Source organism: Cotesia glomerata, linkage group LG10 (assembly GCF_020080835.1).
Source record: "Cotesia glomerata isolate CgM1 linkage group LG10, MPM_Cglom_v2.3, whole genome shotgun sequence".
NCBI classification, from domain to species: Eukaryota; Metazoa; Arthropoda; class Insecta; order Hymenoptera; family Braconidae; genus Cotesia; species Cotesia glomerata.
The window spans coordinates 7,052,160-7,080,062 of NC_058167.1; the positions used below are offsets into that span (position 1 = coordinate 7,052,160).

At 27.8% G+C, this 27,903-nt stretch overlaps 6 protein-coding genes across 15 annotated transcripts; 5 read left to right on the forward strand and 1 right to left on the reverse strand.

Moving 5' to 3' along the window:
* The first annotated feature begins 6,805 nt into the window (after positions 1–6,805).
* LOC123272790 (tyrosine-protein kinase transmembrane receptor Ror-like) lies at positions 6,806–11,111 on the forward strand. 2 transcript variants are annotated; one of them, XM_044739786.1, is made up of 8 exons: positions 6,806–6,981; positions 8,280–8,516; positions 8,978–9,066; positions 9,194–9,337; positions 9,414–9,576; positions 9,822–10,102; positions 10,224–10,397; positions 10,492–11,111. In XM_044739786.1, exons 1-8 carry the CDS (start codon positions 6,930–6,932, stop codon positions 10,963–10,965), a joined length of 1,614 nt encoding a protein of 537 aa, XP_044595721.1. In that variant the 5' UTR covers positions 6,806–6,929; the 3' UTR covers positions 10,966–11,111. The 2 variants fall into 2 exon arrangements, with proteins under 2 accessions (XP_044595721.1, XP_044595723.1); XM_044739788.1 differs by having other exon boundaries at positions 9,435–9,576.
* Positions 11,112–11,248: 137 nt separating this feature from the next.
* Positions 11,249–12,159, forward strand: LOC123272747 (heat shock factor protein 5-like). The gene is made up of 2 exons (XM_044739736.1): positions 11,249–11,864; positions 11,945–12,159. The coding sequence occupies exons 1-2, from the start codon at positions 11,409–11,411 to the stop codon at positions 12,047–12,049; spliced, it is 561 nt and encodes a 186-aa protein (XP_044595671.1). The 5' UTR covers positions 11,249–11,408; the 3' UTR covers positions 12,050–12,159.
* Positions 12,160–12,419: 260 nt separating this feature from the next.
* LOC123272399 (N-alpha-acetyltransferase 25, NatB auxiliary subunit) lies at positions 12,420–16,882 on the reverse strand. The gene is made up of 9 exons (XM_044739134.1): positions 16,658–16,882; positions 16,292–16,516; positions 15,955–16,208; positions 15,002–15,225; positions 14,620–14,932; positions 14,189–14,493; positions 13,859–14,117; positions 12,919–13,773; positions 12,420–12,834 (listed from the first exon to the last, which is right to left on the reverse strand). Exons 1-9 carry the CDS (start codon positions 16,716–16,718, stop codon positions 12,613–12,615), a joined length of 2,718 nt encoding a protein of 905 aa, XP_044595069.1. The 5' UTR covers positions 16,719–16,882; the 3' UTR covers positions 12,420–12,612.
* LOC123272401 (activating signal cointegrator 1 complex subunit 1) lies at positions 16,883–18,895 on the forward strand. 4 transcript variants are annotated; one of them, XM_044739141.1, is made up of 7 exons: positions 16,883–16,944; positions 17,255–17,453; positions 17,528–17,640; positions 17,710–18,028; positions 18,209–18,369; positions 18,457–18,584; positions 18,664–18,895. In XM_044739141.1, exons 2-7 carry the CDS (start codon positions 17,353–17,355, stop codon positions 18,781–18,783), a joined length of 942 nt encoding a protein of 313 aa, XP_044595076.1. In that variant the 5' UTR covers positions 16,883–16,944; positions 17,255–17,352; the 3' UTR covers positions 18,784–18,895. The 4 variants fall into 4 exon arrangements, with proteins under 4 accessions (XP_044595076.1, XP_044595077.1, XP_044595078.1 ...); XM_044739142.1 differs by having other exon boundaries at positions 16,885–16,944; positions 17,273–17,453; XM_044739143.1 differs by lacking the exon at positions 16,883–16,944 and adding an exon at positions 17,046–17,183 and having other exon boundaries at positions 17,273–17,453.
* Positions 18,748–22,179, forward strand: LOC123272400. Of its 6 annotated transcripts, none has more exons than XM_044739140.1 (5): positions 18,910–19,069; positions 20,083–20,268; positions 20,342–20,523; positions 20,608–21,289; positions 21,373–21,519. In XM_044739140.1, exons 2-5 carry the CDS (start codon positions 20,095–20,097, stop codon positions 21,373–21,375), a joined length of 1,041 nt encoding a protein of 346 aa, XP_044595075.1. In that variant the 5' UTR covers positions 18,910–19,069; positions 20,083–20,094; the 3' UTR covers positions 21,376–21,519. The 6 variants fall into 6 exon arrangements, with proteins under 6 accessions (XP_044595074.1, XP_044595075.1, XP_044595070.1 ...); XM_044739138.1 differs by lacking the exon at positions 18,910–19,069 and adding exons at positions 19,076–19,376; positions 19,460–19,636 and having other exon boundaries at positions 20,608–22,179; XM_044739139.1 differs by lacking the exon at positions 18,910–19,069 and adding an exon at positions 18,748–18,787 and having other exon boundaries at positions 20,608–22,179.
* Positions 22,180–25,069: 2,890 nt separating this feature from the next.
* LOC123272349 (eukaryotic initiation factor 4A-I-like) lies at positions 25,070–27,859 on the forward strand. Its single transcript, XM_044739047.1, has 6 exons — positions 25,070–25,194; positions 26,161–26,278; positions 26,357–26,504; positions 26,596–26,705; positions 26,827–27,554; positions 27,631–27,859. The coding sequence occupies exons 1-6, from the start codon at positions 25,172–25,174 to the stop codon at positions 27,773–27,775; spliced, it is 1,272 nt and encodes a 423-aa protein (XP_044594982.1). The 5' UTR covers positions 25,070–25,171; the 3' UTR covers positions 27,776–27,859.
* The last annotated feature ends 44 nt before the right edge of the window (positions 27,860–27,903 follow it).

Genomic DNA, 27,903 nt, shown 5'->3' on the forward strand with positions numbered 1-27,903 from the left:
TACAATATATTATAATATTAAAACGTCGCTGTTGAAATAGAAATTTTAAAAATATTTAAAATCAAATTGTGTAATTCAGGAATATGAGAAGAGATAAAAAAATTAAAATACTATCTTTGTTTGTTCATTGGGAATAGAAGCAAACACTTCCGTTCATTCGACGAATCAAGCTATTCTTGTCACCAGGTGTAAGCCTGTAACGCTATATAAACACACCACACTTTACCATCCAGTCGGCTGGCGTTTTGGCCAAACCTATTATCCCCATCTCGTACGTTCTTCTTTAATTACACATATTTACTTTTTTTTGTCCTTCCTCATTCTTAACATAAACTTTAAACTTTTTTTTCTTTTTCATTTATTTAATAACTTTTTTTCCGTGACTAATGGCCTACACGCAAAAGACTCGTATCTTCAGAATATTATATGTGCACGACAATTGCATGAAAGAAAAACCAGGACAAGTTGATATGCTGGAGTAAAGTGGACTAATAATAAAAAAAAATTTTTATTTAAAAAATAGTGGTTAGTGTTTTGTTATAATTTATTATACACTTTCAAAGCAAAATAAAAGGAGAATTATAGAATTTATAGAATTATTTTCACCAGATTTATCAAATAAACACATAATTTTCAATCTTTATTGGTAAATTGTCAAATATTTGACTTCACAGATCACCAGAATAAACAGAAAATCATTGCAGATATTCTGAAGAATCAATTAGTTTCTCCAGACAAATCATGAGGATAAACCTATAAAAATGATCTAATTCAACATTTTCTTTTGGAATAAGAAAATGATTCGTTAATTTTCTTAACAAAGTCAATAAATTCTAAAAGGTTTTATTATTTTTCTATTTAAATTTTAATTTTTTACTCGAATATCGATTTGATAAAAAATTCAAAAATTATTTTGAAAAAACATTTTTTTGAAAATTTTATTTTCAACAAGAGTATTTACATACTCTTTCAGGAGTCATCGTAGAGCTAGTCAGAATAGCTACGTATGATCTTAATTTCCTTCTGAATTTTCAAAAATTTTGAATTTCCTCAGCGGGAAAATATGAAAATATCAATTATTTGCACAATATGTTTTTTATGCTTAATAAATAATATTATTGTTTTCATACCTATATAATGAATGCTTAATAATAAATATTTAAATTTACAAATTTACAGACTATGCATTTACAAATTCCATTAAAGCTAAAAAAAAGGAGTAGGGGAGCCTAGGGCACGACGGCCCTCTTAAGCTGATTTTTCTTTTTTGTGGCTTTTATCCATCAAATTCATTTATTTTCCATCTACTTCGAACGAATCAGTCGAAATTTTGCAAAAAATCGAAAAAAAAAAATTTTTTTTTCTGAGGCACGACGGCCCCCTCTTTCACTTTTCAGTTGTGTGTGTATATATACTTGTGTATAGCCAGCATAGTATACTGTGTGATAGCTTATAGTCTGGTCAACAAGTGCCTTTTTGGTCAACTTTTTTCAGCAGTCTCCGAAAATTATGATTGAGTTGTCATTCGATTCAGAATGGCATCTAGATGATTTTCGAAAAAAATGAAGTTCCGCTTGCAAAAATTGCAGAAGTTATTAACAATTAACTAAAAAAAAAGAGGTTTAGTTTTTTGCAAATATCTTAAAAACTAATAAAGATTTTTCAAATTTCAAAAAAGATTTAAAAAGAGGAGGAAATTTCCTAAAAAAACTTTTGACTCCCGAATGTAGGACTAATATTTCTAATTTTCCCAGAGAGTAGAAAATACGCCCGAAAACGGATACTCCGGTTTACTTAAGCCACGCCACCTTTGGACCTTTAATGAATAAATATTATTCAAACTTATTAAATATGAAAATTGAAAATTGAAAAAATTCAGGCGCCTACAAGACAGATCAATGAATAATAATCCGTGGTCAAAAAATTTTTATCGTGATTTTTCAATAAGTTATCCATTAATTAATTAACAATTTTTTGTAACACGAACATTTACATTGCAAGTGCGATAATTGTTAAACTATTAATATGAGAATTTTTTTCCGTTCGTGGAGCTATTTTTCAAAGGTCTTAGAATAGATTACCGTTGGAAAAATTAAAAAATTGTTAATTTTCGTCTTTTTCCTAGAAAAAAGTCTGGACTCCCGGAACTGTAGGACCAATATTAATAATTTCCCCAGAGGGATGAAAATACGGCCGAAAATGGGTGCTCTGGCTTGGGTAAGCCATGCCTACTTTGAACACTTGATTAATAAAAATTATTTTAACATATTAAATATAAAATTTAAAAAATAAAAAAAATCAGAGGCTTACTGGATAGATAAATTAACAATAATTCGCCTGAAAAAATTTTTATCACAACTTTTCAATTAGTTATGCAATTGTTAATTAATAATTTTTTTTCTGCTTGAACATGTACATTGCAAATGTGATAATTGTTAAACTATAACAATTTGAGATTTTTTTCGTCTCTTGGAGCAATTCTTGGAAGGCTCCAGAGTAGATCCCCGTTCGAAAAATTAAAAAATTTTTATTTTTCAATTTTTTATTAATAATTTTCGTTGTTGCAAAATTAAAAACTTAAATTAATCATCAAAAAAATTTATTTTTTCAAAATATTATTAATGATCAGTTTTTATGTTGTCAGAAGCTGGACGGAAATAATTTTTTTTAATTTTTATATTTTACTGTTTAAAAAATTGTTATAAACAAATGCGTTGTTCATAAGATGGTTGAAAATTTTTTTTATGAAATTTCAATTTTTGATACAAATAATGATTTTTAAAAGAATAATTCTTCCTTAAACAAATTTTTGGAGTTTATTGGAGTTTACACATAATTTTGTTATTTATATCTATCGATATTAATTTGCGATTTGAAAATATTAACAAGTTAATAGAGTTAGCTATTTTGGCGAATTAATTGCATAATTAATGAAAATAAATGTATCATGTATGCTTCGAGTAATATAATAGTTAATTCCATTTACCATCATTTACTAATCTATATATTCGATATAATCGTTCGTAAGGAGTAAACTCCAGTTGTGCGTCGGAGCTGACACACGCGATTTTTTTTTATATTCTTATCAAGTCAAAATTAGAAATATGAATTGCGTAGAGTGAGACATCCTTGGAGGAATTCAAATAAAACTTTGAGATTAGATTTCTGTCCGGTGCAGAGGATACCGTGATAAATAATTCATAATATAATTATTACTGTTTTAATTTTAAAAAACTGTGTTTTCAATTTTTTATAAGCTATATAATTCAACTTTTCATTAAATTTTTCAGTTCAATTAAATTCATTCTGATTCATTGACCTGAAAAAGCCTAAAATAATGAATTCTTTAAATTTATCATTTTTTTTCGAGTGGTCCATTATGCCCCACATATCACATTTTGGCCCGAAATTTCATAAAAACATCATAGAGACCATAACTTGACGGAAAATGGAAAAAAAAAATTTTTACTTAATTTATGAGAGGGGCCGTCATGCCCGGAACCGTCGTGTACCTCCCTCCCCTGTACACGGAAAAAAGTAAACTGTAATATTCACTCGGATTCCGGTTAATTTTTATAGTTTCAAACAGTAAAGCGGACATCGGGGTGGCCAAAATATAAATATTACAGAACTTAATATAGAAAGGATAAAAGCCACAATTTATAATTTAAGGTAGTTGTAGCGTGATAGGCATTTCAACAGAAAATTATGAAATTTTTTTTATTGAAAGATAAATATATTAATAATTCACTACCAAAATTTCATATCAATTGACCGCACCGTTTTTGAGTAACTAATTTTCGAAATTGTATCTTTTACACGTAGAGGTATAGAGAGATGGTAAAGTTAGTATGAAATCTTCCATACCACTCGAGTGGGCCAAAGATTTCATACTAACTTTATCATCTCTCTATACCGCTATGTGTAAAAGATGCAATTTCAAAAATTAATTACTCAAAAACGGTGCGGTCAATTGATCTGAAATTTTGGTAGTGAATTATTAATATATTTATCTTTCAATAAAAAAAATTTCATAATTTTCTGTTGAAATGCCTATCACGCTACAACTACCTTAATATCCAAAATAAGTGATTAGTAGCTGTCACTATAGTAAATAACGACTCTTTCATCTTCAAAAATTACAGTTTCAAACAGTAAAAATTGCCATTTCAATATATAGTCCATATTATGAGGAGAAGGGGAACTCAGATAAAAAAGAAGGGGGTCTCACTCTGGGAGGATTTAACATTTGAAACAGTAAAAATTATACTTTAAAATATACATTTTACCATTCCAAGCAAGTCAATAATTATAGTTTGATTTTTAGCGTTGCGTTTAAAATTTACCATTTTACTTAGTAAATATTGATGTTGCTTGTATTAGAAATTTACTAACTTTATTTTATACTTTTTACATATCATAAGATCATTTTTTAGGTACGAAATGATAAATATCAAAGTCTGAATTCTTAATTATTATACTTTAACATTTTAGACATTTACATAGCGAATATTACTGTTTGAAATAGTATTATCTTCCATGTAAAGAGTAAATTGTAACGTTTAAATGGTAAATATTATAAAGTGAATAGTAAAATCACGATTTTACTGTTTGAAATGGTAATTTTTAGCAGTTGATCATTACTTATTATAAATCGACTGTTATTTATTACAGTTTACTTTCTTCCGTGTATGATTCAATTTTTTGTTAAATTTTTTAGTTCAATTAAATTTTTTCTAATTCATTTTACCACAAATTAATCACAATTTAAAAAAAAAAATTTTTTTTTCGTTACAATTTTTTTCTCCAGTGGTCCATTATGTACTGTACCACATATCACATACTGGCTCAAAATATCATAAAAACATTATAGAGGTCATAACTTGAGGAAAATTGAAAAAAAAAAATTTTTACCTAATTTTTGAGGGGGGCCGTCGTGCCCCAAGGGGGCCTTCGTGCCCCAGGTTCCCCTATATAACTTCCGAAATTACTATTTTAAATTCGAAAAATGCAAGCGATAATAACTTCTTTCATGAATTGTTAAAAATACTATTATTTTAAATTTTAAAACACCTCAAATTGATTTTCGGCGCTTCACGATATTATTCAAATAGTAATTGGAATTTTTTAATTTCTCGAAATAAATGTTCTTTTTTTTTATCAATAGTAAATCTTTAATAATAATTAAAATTTATTACTTTTATTACTACCGCTCGATCAAAACATTATAAACCCTATTTCTAGTATTATTTTTTCAACAATACCAAATTTTTCTCCAATAATTTATATTTATTAGCATTTTTGAAAAAATCATCTAAATATTGAGAAAAATTCGTTAATATTTAATTTAAAAAAAATAAGTAAGAGATATTGATTTAATCCTTCACAGTTATTTATGCTTTGTTTTTCACGCGTTTGTTTCTGAAAATTTTGAATCAAAAAGATAAAAATTAAAGTTATCTTCTTAAACTCATTGATAATCCTATTTCTCTGATTGGATTATATATAAAATACATATGTACGGATATATATATATATATATGTATATATAAATTTATATATGCATCATCATGTCCTTTCACCCACGCTTTTAGGTATGTACAACACCGGAGCTTATCCCGAAATCTGGTGACGTGCCAACTAATTCTACATGCTGGCATAATGCATCCTTCCTTGTGGGTAGGACAGATGATTAGGCAAAAATAAAAAAAAAAAAAAGTAATTGAATACTCTTTCGATATCATCCATCCATATGCTGGAATAAACCATCAGCTCTTACATTGCATTAGTGAACGTTTGTTGGCGATCTGTTTGGCACGATTAATGGTGTATAAATAAATATACTATGAATATATCTATATAAATGTATATTGCACTTTCGAAAATTATTTTTAGTTATGTTTGATAACATTTATATATGTATATCACCAAGTGGCTACTACAACTAACTGGTGAGTATGACCTTCGATTTCCAGACCAGAGATCATCGGTAATAGTTTTCTTGTATCTATGATTCACTCAAGATTACTTTATTTACCTTAACAAACATATTTTATGGGTAAATCAACAAATATCCAGTCATTAAGACTTTGCCCTTGAGTTGTTTTCTATTCTAATTTGAATAAATTATATATTGAACCATGAAGAAGATAAGGGAGAATTCATAAAAAAATGATGTCATACTTGATACACGAATTTTTGAAGGGTAAGAAGAGAACATAATAATATAACAGTGCTGTGTCTTTAAAAGAAAAATGTTGTATCGTAGATGCTGATTGGTAGCTGGGCAATTCGGTGTTAGCGCTCGGAGAGAAGTGATCTCTTATGGATCTTAAGAAGAGTCTTGTCTGTCAGTAAAATAAAGCGTAGTAACGTTACTCATCGTATTCTATGTAGTCTGCAGTTCTTTCGCACCTCTCGTCGTGATTGTTTCATTAACGTTCAAGATATAATAAATTATTTTGACATTTATAAGTTGTAATTTATTTAATAGCAGTGTTTTCTTCTCGTATAATAACTGTGCCTTTATTAAAAAAGTTTTAATAATATCAGTGAATATTATTTAGTTATACTTGAAATTAAAAATACAAATCAATTCCAAGAAGTGATTAATACTAATTACAATAAATTGCACTTAATGAAAGTTTAAATGATAAATATTTTTTATCAAATTATAATAATAATTATAGTGATACCAATTAATACATTAAAAGTATAATTATGTTTATGAGTCGATTAATTTGTGTTTAAAATTAATTTATTAAAAATATGAAATGTACTCAATATACATTCAAACATTTTTTTATTTAATTGAAATTTTTAATCAACGAAAATATGAAAGTTTAAAATTTTTCATCTAAAAAAACGCTCTGAAGTTTATAGTTAAATCTCCAAGAGATAGAATTTAAAAAATGTTTTAAGTTCCAATTATGAGTCGTGAAATGATAAATCTAGGACGAGATTCTGTCTCAAGAAACTCTGGTAATTTGAATTAATTTATAATTACTCTTAATGAATTGTATAAATATACGTATAAACATTAGAAAGATTAAATTTTAAAAATATTAATGACAAAATAGCAACAAAAAAAAGCCCATAAACCTACTTATTAAGGTATCGATTAAACAATATACGTGACCAGGAAGAAAATCTGATAAGCTCATACTAGATTTATGGTTGAGTATTAGATTTTAATAACGAACAAATTTTATCTGGTGAATAGTAGAATATTCTATCTGTATTTATACATATACCTAATCTTAATCTTTCATGACTTTGATAACCTCCGTAATACATATATAATTTGTGAAGTTCTTTAGTCAGTAATCTATATTTACGATTTTTGTATCAATAGAAGTTGAATGAAAATAAAAAAAAAGTTATATGTAACGGCAGTACCCTTCATAAAGATCCCATAAAATTAACGTTTATACTAAAATATAAAAAAAAAGGCTTCCTTTTTTTTTCGTTTTTTATTTCTCGGTATGAAACTTTTTTTCTTATTCGATAAAATAAATTTAGTGGAACGACATAAATCTCCTAAATTGTTTTTTATATTTTTTAGTACCTAGAATAATAATATCATTATCGCGAAGAAATAAAAGACGATTCTTCCCCGGTTAAGTGTTTGACATAAAATGGTACGGAAGCTTTGAGTTGCTTTGAAAATAAGTGTCTTGGTGTGTCATAACACACTAAGGACACATCTCACATTGTGCTATATGCTAGTACATATATGCTAGTACATATATGTATATATATATATATATATATATATATATATATATATATATATATATATATATATATATAAAGTAATATAATATAAGAAAAGACTGACAAGACGGATCGAAAAATAAAGAGAGATAAAGGAAGAGGAAAAACCTGAGAGTAATGAAGAAAGAGATATCTTTAGACAGAAAGATTGACGATAAAAACGATGATGAGAGATTTCATGCCGGTATTATAGAATGGAAGGAACTTATAGGTTTGTTAGCTGGTAGCTGGTAGCTGGTAGCTGCTGGGAGGTTCGTTGGTTTTAAATGAGCAAGAGTCGTTGTCCAACTCCGCTGACCGTGGAGATAACGCTCTGACCCGTTACGCTGCCCGCAACTCGAGTACATGAATGCCGTCACTGTCTTTATCCCCTTAAGCTGCTTCTAGTACCACGATTATCCAAACATACCCGCTCTAAACCCTTTTATTCAGCGACCAATCTTATACATCCTGATACCTATTTACTATTTAGCTTTAAATAACTTATGCTAAATGTATTCCAGGCTTTGTTGATTCAAACCATACTAGAACACCCAGTGAATCCTCGGATAGATTACAAGAAACTTATACTGATTCTGAAGACCGTCGTGAATCTAGGTTGACTAATTGCCATGGAAAAGGACCTATTTGTGGTAAAGAGGCTGCTTGTCGAACCTTCCCCAATAATACATCCAAATGCGTTTGTCCGCATGATTTATCACCACCTACTGATGATCTTAAATGTCCAAAGCGTTTGACTGGTGAGTTAAATCTTTTTAATCTTCCAGAGTTAAAAGCAAATTTTACTTCATTTTATTTTATTTATTAAGTACAGGCAAACTTTAAACACCAATTTTACATCTGTAAATACACATTTTTCATAAATTGATATATTCAAAGCAATAATAATTATTTTTCAATTTTATCTGATTTACTTGATTAAAATGTTTTTTAAATTAATTTTTCTGATTTTTTTTACATACAAATATACACAAACAAAATAAACTATTCACAGTAACTAATGACTTAAAGTTCTTTAAATAAATATCATACTTCCAACAGTTAATCATTAACTTATATTACGACTTAACTTTATTTCATCTAATTATTGTTTAATTTTACTTTAAAAGACTAAAATAATCATGTCTTACTTTTTATTAAATAATTCAAGAAAATTAGACCTGATATTATTAATTACAGATTTAATTTTACCTTTTTTCAGCTTTCTCCATTCCAAAACCTATTAGTAATATTTTTCTACCAACAAGCAATGCAACCAACAGCACAATCACTCTTTCAGAAGCTGAACAGGTATTGCTTCAATCTTCAATTTAATAATAATAACACAATAATCCTTAAGAAAATTTGCATAAACTACTTTTATATATTATTTTTTACAATTATAATTATAAATGAAAATAATTGAATTAATGATTAGGTCAATGGAAGGAGTCCAAACAAAATACCGGAAGTTATTGGTGCAACAATAGCTTCTATTATTGCAGTAGCGATACTTGGCATATTTATTTTCATTTGTAGAAAGAAATGCTATAATAAAAAAATTAATCGTACTACACTAGACGTAAGTTGATCAGATTTTTAAATTATTTATTATAATTAATTAAATGTTGATTCAGTAATCTCTTGAATTTTTCTAGTTGTCGCCGATGAATTTAAAGAAAAGTATTCTTTTGGCAAATAAATACACGCCAAATCCTCAATACTTTAATTGTGCACCGCCGGAAGTACCGATTTTACGTCGTGAAGATGTTATTTTCTTCTATGAAATTGGACAAGGCTGTTTTGGTAAAGTTTTTAAAGGTAAATTATTTAATAAAATAATTACTGTTCATTAAAAATTATCAACACAAAATAATATATAGTTTTTTCGTTTTTTTAAATTTTCTAAAAAATTTTTAAATTACTGGAAATGTTTGAAGTATTTAAAAAAATTTTGGAATTAAAAAAAAAAATTGTGAAATTTTTAAGCTTTATTTTTAATTAAAGTTGAAGAAAAAAATAAATTTAATCCGTTAAATGAAGTACAGAAATTAATAATTACGCAGGTGAACTTTGTCATGGTGATAATAAGAAAGTAATTGCTGTGAAGGTTTTAAAAGAGTCAGCATCTCGAGAAGCTGAAGAAGACTTCATGAGGGAAGTTGAAATAATGTCGACGTTTCGTCATGAAAATATTTTGTCCTTAATAGGAGTAGTCCTAAGAGACTCGAGTAACAACCCTTGGATGGTTTTTGAGTATATGCCTCACGGTGACCTCGCAGAAGTTTTAAGAGCAAACTCACGGCAATTAAGAAGTTCTACACCCGGACTCGAGCCATTGACCAAGGTTTAACTTTTTAACATTTTATCTTTGTATTTAAATTTCCTTTTAATTTTTAATTACTCTTATTATAACTCTATTCAACTGTTCATGATATGAATATATATTTTTTGAATTATTATTTTAGAAAGACTTACATCAAATATCAATACAAATTGCTTCTGGTATGGCTTATTTGTCCGCTCAAAGATTTGTTCATCGTGATTTGGCGTGTCGTAATTGTCTCGTTGGAAAGGATTTAATTGTTAAAATATCGGACTTTGGAATGTCACGTGATGTTTATACATGCGATTATTACAAAGTAATTAATAATAAAAATTATTACTTTATATATTAATTATTATTATCATTTTTATTATTGTTATTGTTATTGTTTGTTTTTTTTTTAATTGTAGATTGGAGGATCAAGAATGCTTCCGGTTCGATGGATGTCACCAGAAAGTGTAATATTCGGACGATTTACTCTAGAAAGTGATGTATGGAGTTTTGGGGTGGTTTTATGGGAAGTATATTCTTACGGAAAGCAGCCGTATTATGGATATAATAACGAGGAAGTACTGAAAATTATTCACCAAGGAATAATGCTTACTCCACCAGAGGAGTGTCCAGAATTTGTTATCGAGATAATGAAACAATGTTGGAAAATAGACCCACGTGATCGTCCTCGCTTTTCGGAGATTCTTGAAAAATTTAAAAAAGCTCATCAAACTTTTGAAAAAATCAATGAAAAAGATAGTTTACCTCGGCCACCACGGGGACCAATAACAGTAAAATCACCCAATATTCTTGACTCTGAAGGATATCTTGTTCCAGCTCCAACAACACCCCGAGAATACCTGCAACCACTTGCTTCTGTTTATCCTATATGATTTTATATCAACCCATAATCTGTCATTTAACTCTTATCGTTCATTTCATAGTTTTATCAGGTTATTAATTTGTAAATTTTATTTTATCATATAGAAACACTTACAATATAGTATTAATGTCAAAAAAAAAAAAAAATTGTAAATAATTTAATAATGGTATTATTTATGTTTTGTATTAAAAATTATTTCATAAATAATTTGTAAAATCAAATTGAGTACTTCCTTTAATCCTTGCTAAGATTCTAACAGAGTTATTGTTTTTTTTTTTTATTTTTTTTTTTTTACATGTGCCTAACTGTCAATTGTTTTTTGTTTATATTTTATAAAAAGAATAACAGTGTGATCTTAAATGACGATCGTATAAAATAAACAGACATTATATCGTTATTTGACTTGTCAAATAATTTATTGGTGATTTAGTGAAAGGAAGAAAAAAATCATAAATGTACGAATATAATATTTTGTTGTCAACAAGATTTCCGCAAAAGTTATGGAAGATAATAAACGAATGTCAAACGGGTTCAATACGATGGAGTTTAAATGGTACGACAATTTTATTAGATTATAAAAAGTTTCATGAAGAATATTTGAGCCCACCGCAATCAATTTTCAAAACTAATAATATCTCGAGCTTTATACGTCAATTAAACCTTTACGGCTTTCGAAAAGTGACATCACATAATCGTGATCCATCATGTAATTCACGTAATCCTGATATTCATGAATTTTTGCACGATAATTTTAATCGGAGTCGTGCAGATCTTTTGAGTAAAGTTTGTCGTAAAACTTCGGGGAAATTAAATAAACGCAATGAACGAGCTGAAGTTAAAAATTTTCCAAGGAATGACGTAATCAATAAATCAAGAGCGCAAGGAATGTCCCGATTACAAATGTGCCAGGTTAATTGAAATTTTATTATTTGAAAAATTTAATAATTTTTTAGTTTTATAATATTTATTCATAAATTTACTATTATTAGCTTGCTCTTAAAAAAGCGTTGGAACAGGCGATTGCAGATTATCGACGCAAAAAATATGAAGAATTGAAAGAAATCGTACCCACAAATCATCAAGATCAACTATGAATAGTTATTTTTTTATTTATTCAACTAAAATTGATATTAATGCACAATCAATTGATGTTTATGCTATTCATAATTAATAAATATTTGGCTATTGTTTATTCACTAAAAGAAGTGGGTAAAGTAGTATCATATCAATTAAGATGTTATTTAATGTTAAATTAATGAAAAATTGAGAATAATTTTTTTTTTATTTTTGTAAATAATACACAATTTGTCCTTTTTTCGTTTTATAAACTGTTTAGTTTTAATTTAATTAAAAGTAAAAACATTTAATTACTGGAATCAAATTTATTTATATTTTTACGTACGAGTAAATAAAATGATTTAACGTATGGCAGTGATTGAATAAAAAATAAAAAAAAATTGTCAATTAAAGATCGTAAAATACAGAATTTAATATTTCTATAATGAAAAACATGATTATTTTATCGTTTTACGAGCACAAAATTATTTTCTAAGCGTATAGTATGTACACGTCTTGAAGTTATTACAGAACAATGATTGATGATAGTAATCGTTTTTAAGGCTGACTTGAGAGTTTGTACATTGAAAATTTTGATTTTTCAACTACGGAAATTATTTAATAATTTTGTGGTAAGTTGAAGCCGTGATCTGAGCATCCAACAACTTCGATGAATACTTTCTTGAACACGTTCTGCAACTATTGCAGCTGCTTTTTCCTCTGTATCAAGTCCTGTATTCACTGAACGTTTTTCAAACTCAGACAAGACATTTTCTAATTTTTCTGTCCTTTTCATGAATAAATCACTAATTTCTGTCCAGCACTGAAAATGTAACATAATTTATGTTGAAGTTTGTTCTTTTTCTTTTTTAATTAAAAAATTTAATAGCAAAAATTAAACCCTTACCTCAATGTCATCAGCAGTAAATGATGATTCGACTTCTTTATTAGTTTTTTTCCGATTTTTTTTATTATTAATTTGAGGGTGAGCTTGATTTATATAAGAAGCACACATTATACCAAGAAATGAAAGAGTTTCGCCACAAGTAGCTGCACGAAGTAGAAAATCTTTATAAGACACAGGCTCATCAGTAGTTGGTATAGGTAAAGTTTTCAAACAGTGAGCATTTCGAATAATTTCAATACATTGAGAATTTGGTCGGGAAAATTGAGAAAACGAATCGGCGAGTCGGGCAATAACCATTAATTGTTGAGAATCATATGATTCACGCAAACGTTCGACTGCATCTATTGGCACTAATATACTCTCAACTCTAACACGTCTATCTGCAGTCATAAATTTTTCAAGACACTTTGGTATGCGTTCATTGTTTAAAGTTTCAAGTTCATGTGATAACTTTGCCAAAAGTAACGAACAATCTTGTTCTTCAGCAGTAGCAGCAATTATTCTTAAAATAAGATTACGAGCGGCAAGTAATTGAAGCATACAGGCACGTGTTTCTTCATGCTTTCGAGGGTCTTTATCATCAGTCGATGGTTCCCAACCAACAACAACTTCAAGATCTCTGTTATCGCGCAATAATTCCCATCGTATTGAATCTTCGTCAGGTAGCACTCTCATTGAAACTAACGCTCTGGACAACGACTTCGCGCTATCACACCAGCTCAGTTCCAGCAACATTTTGTCAACAGTTGATGTAGCAAAATGCAAAGAATTGTCAAGTCGTTCTCTTAAATCAACAAATTCTTGAATTTTTGCAAAACTTCCATACTTATAAGCGAAAGTTAGACGATCTGCACTCTAAAAATGTATAAGAATTTTATTAACTTCATATTAATATTAAAAAAATGAAAAATAAACAGTAACAATCTATATAAATACTTACATGCTTGTAATTAGCCACGAAAAATTTAACAGCTTGATCAAGAGCATTTGAAGCACTAGATAAGTGCCCAAGTGGAGCCAAAAGTGGAACATACAAATAGCTCAAAGAGACTAATTGAATCTGTTTTGCATCTAATAAGGAAAAAACATGATCTGCTGCACCTATTAAACCAGCTTCTAGATAAACTCGTATTAAAACTATTTTCAAATGGAAATTCGCTACACTTATTGATAAAGCTCGCTCTAATAACGCCATTGCTCTGAAATAATTTCAATTTTTATTATTTATGGATAAAAATAATAAAATTACTCAAGATTTGCAAATATTTACTGGTAAAGATGCGAAGCTTCGTACGACTCATACCACATTTGTATCAGTAAATGTGCAGCAAGAAGAGCATAAGAATCAAATGGAGCAAAATCAGTTGGCAATCTTTCTTCGTTTATACATAATTCATTTCCCTTTTCGTAAAGATCACGTAAACGATCAACTAGTTTTTGACGTTTTTCTATATCCAAAATAGGTGAATGGTGCATACCACATGCACGACGTAATTGTTCCAAATGAATATGCCGTAGCATTTGATCTGTCTTTGTAGGTGCTGCGTCCTCAGCTATTCCAATGTCTTCGTTCATCTAAACATCATTTATAAGTAATCATTGAGTGTCAAATACAAATATTTCAGAATATAGTTATTAATATCAATAAGATAAGAAAATTTATAAATAAATAATACTATAACAAATATTTTTTTAACTTACACTTTCAAGCAGTTGTGTTTGTTCTTCAAAATTTAATAAATTTAAATATAATCTCAAATCACCAACTGTACAGCCTTTGTTACCAAATTGCTCAAAGTACAATCGCATCAATTTTACCGGTTCCATAATAGCCCGTAAAGCAACATTACTGGAACCAACGCGTTTTAATAATTCAAACCGAGCTAAATGTGGAGCTCGAGCTTTTTTTCCACAAGTTTCTGCTATGCTATCCAAAAATTCTAAGCACTCACTGGGCTGTTGATGCTCTAGTGCGGCAGTTAAATAACTTAGATAATGAGACCAATTATCATTACTGTAAAAATAATAGCTTTGTTAGATTTTTTTTATTACATTACGATTAAATAAATAGATAAATAATTACTCTTCGTTTATTAATTCCTTAAAAGCTATTGTAGCTTCTTCGTATCGTTGTAATTGTAGAAGAAGAGCAGCTTTACGCTGTGGCACTCCTGAAAGTCGAGCAGCTAATGGTCCAGATAAAACATCTAAAATTTGTTCATTTTTTCCTTGAAGTTCCAATATCATAATATACAACTGAACTTCTTGCTCTGCTTCTAATTTTCCTTCATTGACTAATTTTAACACCTATTTTTCAAATTAAATCAATTGAAATTAGTTTCATTTACATACAAAATGTAAATACTATTTTACCATTAAGTACTAATAAAACAATTAAATTATCTTACTATGATTATTAATTACTACACAGAAAAAAAACTTCTTGCTCCAAGAAAATTTTAAGGAAGACAAAAGTCATTTTGGAGCAAGAAGAAATTCTCCTGGCTCAAGAAACTTTGACTTCATTTAAGAAATTTTTCAATCTTCCTTCATATTTTCTTGAACCAACAAAATTTACCCTCTAGTCAATAATTTTGTTTTTCAGTGTACCTTTAATGCTACTACTACTCATGAATTTAGATTTGAAAAATCACAAGCTTTGTAATAATTACAAGTCATTTTTAACATAATGAATTGCTCTTACATTGTAAGAATTTTTATAAATAATCAACACTGAACACTTTATCAGCCTTTGACTGGCAATTAGTGAAATTCGTTTAGTTAAAAATTTTCATTTATTTGAAAGTTAATTTAACTGTTTTAGTTTAGTTTAATCATTTTTACAATTCAAGTGAATTATGGAAAAACATTTTAATTTTAATTTAAAAAAATTAGGAAAGTTCTCTAATTTTTTTAAGCTCTAATACATTTTCAAGATTTTTTTGCCTCTTTTTTACCAAGAAACGTAATTTAAATTAAAAATCTTGCTCATATTGAGTAAATTTAAAAATTATAGAAGCATTAAATAGACTTTACCATTCTCTCAGCAAGAGGTAATATAATATTTTTGGCTAAGGCATCCTCAGCTTGTATGGCTTGCATAACAACACTCATAACAGCCCAAAAATAGTAGGGATTTTTTGGTTTTAGTTTGTACAAAGCGAGTGCTGTTTGCTGTTGCTTTTTAAAATCACCCAATCGTACATATGACATGAACAAATGTGTCAATAAATCCTCATTATTTGGATCGGCTTTAGCTGCTGCTTCATAAACTTCTCGTATTTTGTCAGCTAAAAAATTTAACCATTATTTAATAAGTTACTTTTGTTTAAAATAGTAATAAGAAAAACATAAGAAAAAAAATTATATATACGTTGATGAATTTCCTTGTAACAAATGCTCATTGCTTGAAGCGTTGAATCGTCACATGGTACTTCCGAACGTACTTTATCCATAATATCCTGACATTTATCTTCTTTCCCTAATCGTAATAAAGCTAAAGCTTTTAATACTCTCGCACACTGATTATCGGGTTGTTTTTTGAGTACTTTATCCGCCTCTTGGAGTGCTTTTTTGTTATTTCCATTGTCTAGCCAGTCTATAAAAATAAAAATTTTTTTTTTAAATATCGAATTGTGGTGACTACATTACATAACCTTTTCGCCGGTAAAATAAATCAAAATAATAATTTAGTATTATTTTATATGACTGAATTATAAAATTATAATTAAATATTTACCATAAATTGGTCGTAAGCGACGTTCATTTACTGTATTATTAACATGAGCCTTAGACGCCATCGTATAAAATAACTTTACAAGATAAAGACGGTTTCAAACACACAACATTCTTCCGAGACTTGGCTGCTCTAGCACTCTCTAGCACTTACAAATATACCTATACTATACATACTTATTCAAGCCTAAATATGTTATATGTATTTAAGCCTTTTGTGTGTACCATGCACTCACTTTAGTCGCTTCAGTCTGTTCAATTTTCAATACCAGTCAGATGCAAAACTATCAAGTGACATATTAAATTTATTTCTCTTTGTTATTGTATAACTTGTCGTAAAAAAAAATTGCAATTTTTTAATATGATTATTTCTGACGTTAAGTTGGTTAATTATTAAAATTTACACATTTAATTCAATAAGATAGTACTTTTTTATCGTAAAAATAGAAAATAAAATAAATTCGCCATTAGCTTCCTAATGCGCAATCGCGTTGAACTGGCGGAAAAATTCAAATCAACAAAAGTAACTTGTATAAACATAAGACAATTAGCTAGATAGATTTTATCTAGTCTAGTAATAAAATGGATGTCTTGAAACCAAAATTGATATGGGTTGAAGACCGCTGTTATCGATTTCCAGATAATACTGTTTGGTCAACAAAACAAATTAATGCACCGTATGAGGAAGATTACGATCAAATGGAAGATGATATTAATCAAGAAGTTAATAATAGTGACTGTAATATAGTTATTAAAACTCTGAAAGACGGAAGATGTCAACATGATGCTACTATTCCTCAGTAAGATATTAAATTTTTAAATATAAAATTCTTATTACATATCTGATTTTCTTAATTTTATATTTATTTTTTAGAGTCTTCCATCGATTTCTCGTAGGGTTTTCAGGATCTACAAAAAAAAATCTAGAAAGCGAAACAAAGACCACAATTAAAATTCCATCTATTGGATCTAAAGAAAATAATATTGGTTCTTATAATCATTTATTTATAAATAAGTTTATTTGACTACATTTGTAATTATGTTATCATTTACTAGTGATTATTGGAAAAAATCGATCAAGCGTGATATCATGTCGTCAAAGAATCGACTTAATAGTAGAATCTTCAAGGAAAAAACTTCCGTTTACTCATTTTGTATCAATCCCATTAGATTATGAAGTTACTATCAATAATTTTATAAAATTTAAAAACGAAATTCTCAATGACTCTGAGTTGAAGCTCAGCGGAATTTCAGAAGAGTTGTTTGTTAGTCCTAATAAACTTCATTTAACTATTGGAATGTTATTGTTAGTTGACGACAAAGAAAAAAAAAATGCTATAGAAACATTCGATGCTTGTGTTAAAAATATTATCAAGTAAGTTTTATGAACTGTTAATTATAAATATTTTGTTCTAAAATTTTGATTTAATCTTATGAAATAATCAAACTTTCGATAAATTCTTTTTAGTTTTTTTTTTTTTTTTTTTCGCTTTTAGAATCAAGTTTTCACTAAAATAAATTAAATAAAAATTAAATCTTTTCAATTGATTTTTAGACCTATTTTGATGGAAAAAGGACCAATTAATATAAGAATTCAAGGTCTAGAAATAATGAATGATGATACGGAAAAAGCCAAGGTACTTTATGGTAAAGTGTTAAAAAATGATACACTCCAAGAAATTGCCAATAAAACTCAAAACTTTTTTGTTGATAAAGGTAAGTCGAAGGCTGGTATAATGGATTTTAGTTAATGCATATGAATTTTCTGAACAAAATTAATTCATTTTTGTTCCTTTATTTCAGGACTCATGAATATTCAATATACTGAAATAGTAAATTTGCATATGACGTTAATAAATACAAGCCGTGTAATAGATAAAAGTAAAAAGAATTCCAAAGCTCCTAATTTTGATGCGACAAAAATATTAAAAGTAAAGCTAAATATACAATTATTTTACATTCAAATAGTCCATTATTCTTATGTTAAACAATTATTATAATTTTTTACAGAAATATAAAGATTACTATTTTGGAGAGTCAAAGATGGAAAAAATTAATATTTCTATAAGAAATATGAATAATGAAGATGGCAGTTATGACAAATTGACAGAAATCAATTTGTCAATGTAATAAGGTGTACATTTATGTAATAAAATCGTTTATAAATGCAAAGTTATGTAATATAAAGCAGTTATTATTTTTTATCAATAAATAAATTTTGTGCGTTTTTTTTTAAAGAAAATTATATTCTTTCAGTGGCAACTCCTTCAATTTATAGATTTATCTTTATTTTTAACTACCAACAATTAAGTAGAAACTAATAAATAGGTCTTAAGGATAATTGTAAGAAGTGTATCATAAATTTTGAACCAAAATTTTAAAAAAAGTTATGAACAAGAGGAAATTAACATGGACTGTACGTACACTGAAGTTATTATTATTTTCTTTAGTTCAAATATTTTATTCGTTAGTCATAAACAAATATGGCTACGCAGTTAATAAATTTGTACTTGCAAAAAAGCGCTATGTTCAGTCGTCAAGATCGCTTCTTTGTTATAACGACGTTATTCCAAGCACGCTAATTATTATCATTATTAAAATTTAAAAGCTGAATTAAATAATTTCTTTGGGTGATTTTAACTCTTATCTTATCATATTATTTGAGTGCAATCATCAACATTAACAATATGATTACAATGATATGACACGGCGTAATGTCTGAAGTAGAAAATCTCTTAGTCATAAAAAATGTTTTACGGAAAATGTCAATTAATGTGAAGTTCTTAACTAAATTTTTAAATTTTAGAATACGTCTAAATCAAAGGATAATTCGACTAATCTACAACATCAATAGGAAGAACTATATCAATTTTTAATAAATTTTTAAGATGTACTATTTTATTTTATTTTTTTGCAACATATAAATTATCAATAAGTTTTCAGAAATCGTCGTTTCTTACTTTAACCATCATTAAAATTCAATGTTAGGTGTCATATTTATACTAAATATTTATAAAAAATATTTTTTAACCTTAAGTAACCAACTAAATAAATAAATTACGCCAGTCTCATTTTCAATAAATTATTGTCATGAATTTTTATAATGAAATGAACTGATCAATCATATTAAATTTATAACAAATATTTTTTTTTTATATTACATTTACATTTAATATAAATTAAAACATCAGTTTGTTTATTTGTATTTTAATCATTTAGTTGATTATTAAATTTATTTTTTCATTACCACAATGATAATAATAAGCTTATCACGAGCTTCAAGATTGATTTGCATACAGCTAATTTATTCATTACATTATTTATTTCATCAATAATAAAATGCTTTCTTATCAACGGACCAATTAAAAAGTTTTTAAATTAATTTTTATTTTTTAAGTATTAAGTATTTTTTGTTGCTTTTTTTTTCAGTAATACAATAAAATGCACGGAGCAAAACGAGTTATTATATTTTGCTTACTTACTACTGTACTACCAATTTTGCTTATAATTGTACCATTATATTTAAGACATAATTTATATGCAAATGTGGCTTATCTTGTGAATGAATCTGATGTTTTGGAAATTTCTGATGGAATATCAACGATATTTTGTTCTGTAAGTTATTGTTAAAAATTTTTTTTTATTGCAAGAAGATTGTTTAAGTAACATTAATTCTATTGTTTTTCAGGCGCATACATTAGAAATGAATGGAACCTTCAATGCTTTTCAAATGAGCCATAGACCTGAAATAACGACCAGCCGTAAGCATTTAAGATTGAAAAAAAGTATGAATTTACCTGACGATACATTAGAATATTGGGGTTTTTATTTGTTACGAGGAGCAAGTGTTGGTTTAAGTGTATGTTCCAGGTAATATAATATTTTTTACTTTCAATTTTTTAAAGAAAATTATCAAATAGATTAATTATAAATAGTAATATTGCAAATTAACAGGTTTCCTGGCGCGTCAATACTAGTTGTTAAAGGTGAAAAAACATTACGCACATGTGGAATGTTAGATCATAATAAAAATAAAGCGCGTACAACTGGAATTTTTTTGCCTGAAGCAGATGACCAAGTAAAAATAACATTTGAATCCGATGCTCGAGAAATAGAATCTGAAGAATTAGCTACGTACACTTTATCATCAACATCATCATCATCATTACCAAAATTGCCGCCTAATATTACAAATAAATATATTCAAAACATTTTAAAAGCTCGGATGGAATCAAATCCAACACGAAAATTAAGACATACTCGAAAACGGCTGAAAAAACAGCCAAAAGAACAGAATAATAAAACTAAAATGAAAGTAAATAATAAGCAAAATCACCAAAAGACATCTAAACTGTCACAAGATTTAAATTATTTTGATAGTAATACTGCTAGCGAAGAAAATGATGGTCTAAAAATAATAAGTTCTCATCATCATTATCGCGTAAAAAGAAATCAAGAACCAGTTAAACCACCAGCATTACTTGATCAAGGCATTCAACACGGTGGTAATGCGTTGAGGAATCTTACAGACGATGAAGATTCTTCGGTATCAAGCTTTGAGGAAGGTTTATTGAATTGTTATGGAGGTCAAGTTCTTTTACAACAAGAATTTGAACCATCAGATCTATGTATTAACGTAAGTTATTTAGAAACCGCTAAACATATGCAGTCAAAACATTCTGTTATGGAAGACGGATACTATTATTATATTTTTTATAGTGATAATGATTTTGTATTCAATGATATTCACGCAGTATTTGATATTTATAAACCAACATTTCAATATGAAGATTTTGTTCACCGTTGTGTAAATAAAACAACATGCACTTTTCCATTGACAGTTTTATCATCAGATAGAGTAATTGTTGAAATGCCTACTAAAGATGGGATAGATCGTCAAGAAGACGATATTTCATTGTTGATATCTGTTTGTCATCCACGTATGGGAATGTATATAATTTTTCCCATAGCTGTGCTATTTTCAATTCTTTCTTGTGCATTTCTTTAAACTATTGTTCATCACAATTACAAGATATGAACACAAAAAAAAGCTTTGAACTGAAGCGAAGTTGTCTCTCCGAGCTGAAGGTGATTAAGCCATTTGAAACGAATCAAAGACGTTTAAAATTAATGGCGCATCAAGTAGTGTCAACTTAGCTGGTATAATATAAGCTTATTCCACAAGATCTGTAGAACTTTATGAAACTAACATGTTGAGAGTAAATAAATGAGCAATAATGAATCACAAGATGAGTTTCAGTGTTGATGTAAAATATTTTATACTTTACATTCATCAAGATGATGTTCTACATTTTTTATTGCTGTAGTATAATATGCAGTTGCAGTTATTAATGAAAATAATGAATAATGATAGCATTGAAGATATTTTGTACACTGAAATTTTATAGACTATAAGATTTAACTATATTAATTAAGCCAAAAAATGATTATCGTGATATAACTATACAGATACTATAAATATTTATATCTTTGTATCTACAATAATAAATTTTATACAAAATTTAATTACATCTATAATGGCTAATTATACACCAAACTAAAAATATTATTTCCAAAAATTCCCTGATTAAAAATACTGATTGAAAAGAATTGAGAAGCGTCACTCCGCATGCAAACTGTATATCTATATATAGATAGATAGATAGATAAAACTTTTATTTGGCTCTGGAACCTAAGCTCTAATTGAAATTTTTATGTTACTCATTTATGTATAGTGATAAGAATTTTACTTCACAATTACCTTCAAATTTGATTTTATTTTTAATTTCAATGGAAAGACTATTTTTTATTCATTTGTCTATTTTTTTTTCTAAAATTATACGAGTTTCTTTTATATTTTTTTTTTAGTTGAAAATAAATGTTATTAATTTATATATTCTAATTTTATGCATCTGCATTATAAAACGTAAATTGTCATATAAATAAAAAATTCTAAATTTCTAAATCATTTAGGGATATTATTACTCATATAAGATTGCTTTTAATTTTATTTACAGTGTATTCAGAGCCAGTTTTTCAATCCGAGATAAAATTTTATCCAGGATAAAATTATTATTGTCAGTATATATCTATAAACATGAAATATAGATATATATTGGCATCGGATAAAATTTTATTTCGGATTGAAAAATTGGCCCTAAAATTAAAAAAGACGCCATTCGGCCACACCCGAAATGGAAGGTAGATTTCATAGAATGAATTATCATGTTGTCTCAATAACTTTCGTTTGACATGGTATGAAATTTATTTTAACACACATAAGTAGATCGTAATACACATTGCCTGAAAATGGTTCAATTGAACTCTTAACTTCGATAAAATATAACCAATAATTGTCAAAAAGTTAACGTTATATACATCAAATTAGAAGTGATTTTGTGAGCTTTCACATGAATTTATCAAAAATCAGCTATCTTTTTGCTATTAAAAGTTATACATAAATGAAGTCACCGAAAACGTAATTTTTACTATTTTGATCATTTTGAAAAGCTACTATTTCTGAAGTAATCAAAAGATTTCGCTCATTTTAAGGCTCATGCAAGCTTATTATCTAAGGAATTTGTATTCTAAATTTCATTAGGATCTGTTGAGAATTCTCGACAGAATAACATTTATAAGTCGGTTGCACTACACATTGCCTGAAAATGGTTCAATAGAACTCTCAACTTTGATAAAATAACTAAAAATGGTCAAAATGTCAATGTTATATAAGTCAAATTAGCCATCTCTTTTCAATCAAAAGTTATACATCAATGAAGTCACCGAAAACGTGATTTTCACTATTTTGATAATTTTGAAGAGCTGTCATTTCTAAACTTATTGATGGATTTCGCTCATCTTCGAACTCATTCAAGGTTATTATCCAAAGAATATGTGTAACAAATTTGGTCTAGATCCGTCAAAAACTGTAGACACAATCGCGGCAACATCCCGCGTTATATTACATATACATATATATATATATAATTTCTATTTTTATTCCGAAGATCGGTGATTTCATTAATTGAAGAGTTCAGTAAATTCAAAGCCAACTTTCCCGATCCAAATTGACGGTAGACTTAATTTTAAATTTTCTTTAAATTTTAATTTTTACTTATTATTTATTTTCACCACATTATTGTCGGTATGAGCACTTATACCATCTTTGGGTGAATATATCTAACAATTAAAAATCTTTATTTTAATTAAGATTAAGCAAAGATGTTATATTCTTTACTCAGTGAGACTTTTTTCGGCCACCGAATATATATATATATATATATATATATATATATATATATATATATATATATATAAATTTTTCAACTAACGTTATTTTTGAGCTTTAATCAACTAGTTAAGAGATATTACGACAAAATTCCGAGTAAATTCCGACATGAGGACCAATGCAAAAAATTGATTTCTATGAAATCTACCTAATTATCAATCCTGAAATTTATTATTAAATTTCAAAGATTATCTCGATCATGATATTATTGCTCACTGTTTTCCATATGTAGAGAATAATAAAAATAGCTCTGTTTTTTCGAATATTTCCGTTTAGTTTCACTGATTTACATTGTATTCAAAATTATTTTATTAATTCCGTAAAAAATACTGGTAAATAACATACATGTAAAGACAAGACGAACAGAAAAAAAAATATTCTTGAATCAAGTAATATATAATTTTGAAGAACTTAATATTCTTGATTTGAGTAGAAAAATTCTTGAGTTAAGGAAATTTTACTTGATTCAAGAATTTTTCGTCTTGATTCAAGACAATTACCCTCTTCAAAATTATATTCTTGGTTCAAGAATTTTTCTCTTGAATCAAGTTAATTTTTTTTTCAGTACGAACTATATTATATTGTAATATCGTTTTAACTTTCAGTTCTTTTGTTTCAGCAAAATTAATTACCAATTAATCTCAAATTAAGAGTTTTAAATCTAAATATAGAATTGGCAAACTTTTAAAAATGATCTTGATAAGTCGAGATATTTTTGCATATCATTGACTAATTATTATAAGAGCTTTTAATAATAAAAACAATTATTTCCATGTTGATGTAATTATTAGATATAATTTAACGAATCCGGCGAGTTCAGTGTGCAATTATTGCTCACTGTTAGTAAAAATTTTTTTATAGCTTCTTTGTTCTAAATAAATTTTAATTAGCCCGCGTATCTTACTCTTTGTTTTTTGCAAAGGACTTCGGGTAAAAACGCGATTTCCCCCTCTGCGCAATTAAACGTCAAAATTTACCTCTTGAAATAAATGAAATTAGAGAAAAAATATGTTAAAATCAGCAGTCAACTATTTACAATACTCAATCAATAATTTTTTAATTCTTTTAACTAATAATTTAATAATAGTTATGGCGAATTTTAGTATATTTATTATAATTAAATCTAAAAATTTCGTACACTAGCGCCATTACACGGTATTTATATGATAAGAATATTCCCGGTGACGCAATAAGAATTCGTCCTTTCCGTCGCGCATCTGTGAGTGGAACATGTCGTATACGTCTGATAGAAGGCAAGTTATATTTTTTTTTATCCATTAAGAACTTAATAATAATATTATTACTATCAAAACATTTTATTACAATTTAATAAATCTTATTGACATTAATTTAAATTTGATAGCACATACACTGTCAGTAATATCATAATGTTTTATCCGCAATTTACGATTGCACGGGGTATACACTATCAACATGGCGTGCCGTAAACTTTTTGTCACATTGTACGATGAAATTGGCGGCTATTATATTATATTTATTTATTTTTCCAAACTTCACATGATCTTTAATTGTTAATTACGATACAAATTTTGCAAATATAACATTTTAAAACTATCACATAACGTATTTAAATTTGTTTTCATAAATTAATGTTTCGTTAATCCACTGAAACGTGCATGCTTTCGTTTATTTTTACCCATTCTTGCGGTAATTCATATTTTTTATATTATCTATCCTCATCAAATTTATTGATTAAAATAATTCATCTATTAAAAGTTGAGAATATTCTCCATATAATTTATTGGTTAATCATAATAAAAATTTTCATTGAATTTGACATATTTTTTGTAGTAATCATTTTTTTGTCTGTCATAAATTGTCAATAAGTCATCGTAGCCATGCTTTTGTAGGACTTATGAGTCACTGTCACTTTTTAGTAAAATGACTGTAATCAGCTTTTCTCATCGATTAAGCCGAAACCATGTCTAGTATTTTCATCTAAGTACGATCAATACAATAAAATAAATTTTTTTATGAGTTTTATTGCACAATCAAAAACAATGATGAATAAATAAATTAATGAGTCATTATTTCTTATTAGATGACATTGTTTTATATAAAATTAATAAACATTTATGCAAAAATTTAACTGTACTATTAAAATTAATCGACAATAAATTATAAATTTTTTGATAAAAAAAAAAATAAATTCAATTTATAAATATTTATTAATTAAAAAAAAAATTTTTTTAATGTAGAACTGATGATCAATGGTCGGCCGACTCTAAAAATGGTCCGAACGATAGTGAAACCCCTAACTATGGAGGTCCTCCAGGAATGGATCCCGATGGTCTCATTGAGTCCAATTGGGAGCAGGTAAATAACCTTTTCATTTTGTTATAATAAATTAATCAATAAATAATTTACATGTTTTTTTTTTTTTTTTTTTTTTAGGTTGTCGAAAGTTTTGATGACATGAACTTGAAAGAAGAACTACTGCGTGGTATTTATGCTTATGGTTTTGAAAAACCTTCGGCTATCCAGCAACGTGCAATTGTACCATGTGTAAAAGGACTCGATGTTATCGCACAGGCGCAATCTGGTAATATTTTATTATTCAACTATCGTTAAATCAAGTTTTATCTTTGTATTGTAAACAATATTTTTTATAAAAATTATTAAAATCTTTTCAGGTACTGGTAAAACAGCTACATTTTCAATTTCAATTTTGCAACAAATTGATACATCATTGAACGAGTGCCAGGCATTAATCCTCGCTCCGACTCGTGAGTTAGCTCAACAGGTATGAATTACTGTCAAGTGATTAATTACTTTGAATTAAAATTGTTAAATTTAATATATATATATATATATAATTATCAACACAAAATAAAAAAAGTAAACTATTTTTATATTTTTACTAGATTCAAAAAGTCGTTATTGCACTGGGAGATTTTATGCATGCACAATGTCATGCTTGCATTGGAGGAACTAACGTACGAGAAGATATGCGTAAATTGGAACAAGGCGTTCATGTGGTCGTAGGAACTCCTGGAAGAGTTTATGACATGATTAGTCGACGTGCACTCCGTACTGGCAACATTAAATTATTTGTATTGGATGAAGCTGATGAGATGTTGTCACGTGGTTTTAAAGATCAAATTCACGACGTATTTAAATTACTTCCAAATGAAGTTCAAGTAATTTTGCTATCCGCTACTATGCCAAGTGATGTTTTAGAAGTATCAAAGTGCTTTATGCGTCGACCAGTCAGTATTCTTGTTAAGAAAGAAGAACTTACGCTTGAAGGTATAAAGCAATTTTACATATTTGTTGAGCGTGAAGATTGGAAATTTGAAACATTGTGTGATTTATATGATACTTTAAGTATCACACAAGCTGTTATTTTTTGTAATACTCGTCGTAAGGTCGATTGGCTCACTGAAAGTATGCACAATCGTGATTTTACGGTTTCTGCTATGCACGGAGATATGGAACAAAGAGAACGTGATCTTATTATGAGACAATTCCGTACAGGATCTTCTCGGGTTCTTATTACGACTGATCTATTGGCACGTGGTATCGATGTACAACAAGTATCTCTTGTTATTAATTATGACCTTCCTTCAAATCGGGAAAATTATATTCACAGGTAACTTTTTTTTAGCTTATTATATATTTTTATCCTTTAACAATATAGCGACTACTAATAAAAAAAATACTTTCAGAATTGGACGTGGTGGTCGTTTTGGGCGTAAAGGAGTAGCTATAAATTTTGTCACTACTGACGATAAACGTACGATGAGCGATATTGAACAATTCTACAATACTCACATTGATGAAATGCCATTAAATGTTGCAGATTTAATCTAAATCTGGCTATTGGCTATACTTGATTATATTAAAAGCAAACAGAAAATACATTAATAAACCGTAAGTGAAATAACAAGGTCTCAACTGATGGTGTGTAAGTATATTGATTAAGTTGGGTGAATCATATC

Excerpts from the sequence above, each read along its gene's own strand:
- LOC123272401 (XM_044739143.1), top strand. The coding sequence starts at position 17,132 with ATGCGCAATCGCGTTGAACTGGCGGAAAAATTCAAATCAACAAAAGTA. Across the intron at positions 17,641-17,709 it reads ATCTAAAGAAAATAATATTG|TGATTATTGGAAAAAATCGA; the intron begins GTTCTTATAATC and ends ATCATTTACTAG. Across the intron at positions 18,029-18,208 it reads TGTGTTAAAAATATTATCAA|ACCTATTTTGATGGAAAAAG; the intron begins GTAAGTTTTATG and ends ATTGATTTTTAG.
- LOC123272349 (XM_044739047.1), top strand. The coding sequence starts at position 25,172 with ATGTCGTATACGTCTGATAGAAG. Across the intron at positions 26,505-26,595 it reads TATCGCACAGGCGCAATCTG|GTACTGGTAAAACAGCTACA; the intron begins GTAATATTTTAT and ends AAATCTTTTCAG. Across the intron at positions 27,555-27,630 it reads CGGGAAAATTATATTCACAG|AATTGGACGTGGTGGTCGTT; the intron begins GTAACTTTTTTT and ends AAATACTTTCAG.
- LOC123272790 (XM_044739786.1), top strand. The coding sequence starts at position 6,930 with ATGAGTCGTGAAATGATAAATCTAGGACGAGATTCTGTCTCAAGAAAC. Across the intron at positions 8,517-8,977 it reads ATGTCCAAAGCGTTTGACTG|CTTTCTCCATTCCAAAACCT; the intron begins GTGAGTTAAATC and ends ACCTTTTTTCAG. Across the intron at positions 9,067-9,193 it reads CTCTTTCAGAAGCTGAACAG|GTCAATGGAAGGAGTCCAAA; the intron begins GTATTGCTTCAA and ends ATTAATGATTAG.
- LOC123272400 (XM_044739139.1), top strand. The coding sequence starts at position 20,095 with ATGCACGGAGCAAAACGAGTTATTATATTTTGCTTACTTACTACTGTA. Across the intron at positions 20,269-20,341 it reads TATCAACGATATTTTGTTCT|GCGCATACATTAGAAATGAA; the intron begins GTAAGTTATTGT and ends ATTGTTTTTCAG. Across the intron at positions 20,524-20,607 it reads GGTTTAAGTGTATGTTCCAG|GTTTCCTGGCGCGTCAATAC; the intron begins GTAATATAATAT and ends GCAAATTAACAG.
- LOC123272747 (XM_044739736.1), top strand. The coding sequence starts at position 11,409 with ATGTACGAATATAATATTTTGTTGTCAACAAGATTTCCGCAAAAGTTA. Across the intron at positions 11,865-11,944 it reads CCCGATTACAAATGTGCCAG|CTTGCTCTTAAAAAAGCGTT; the intron begins GTTAATTGAAAT and ends TACTATTATTAG.
- LOC123272399 (XM_044739134.1), bottom strand. The coding sequence starts at position 16,718 with ATGGCGTCTAAGGCTCATGTTAATAATACAGTAAATGAACGTCGCTTA. Across the intron at positions 15,226-15,954 it reads TACCTCTTGCTGAGAGAATG|GTGTTAAAATTAGTCAATGA; the intron begins GTAAAGTCTATT and ends TTTGAAAAATAG. Across the intron at positions 14,933-15,001 it reads AAGGAATTAATAAACGAAGA|TAATGATAATTGGTCTCATT; the intron begins GTAATTATTTAT and ends TTATTTTTACAG.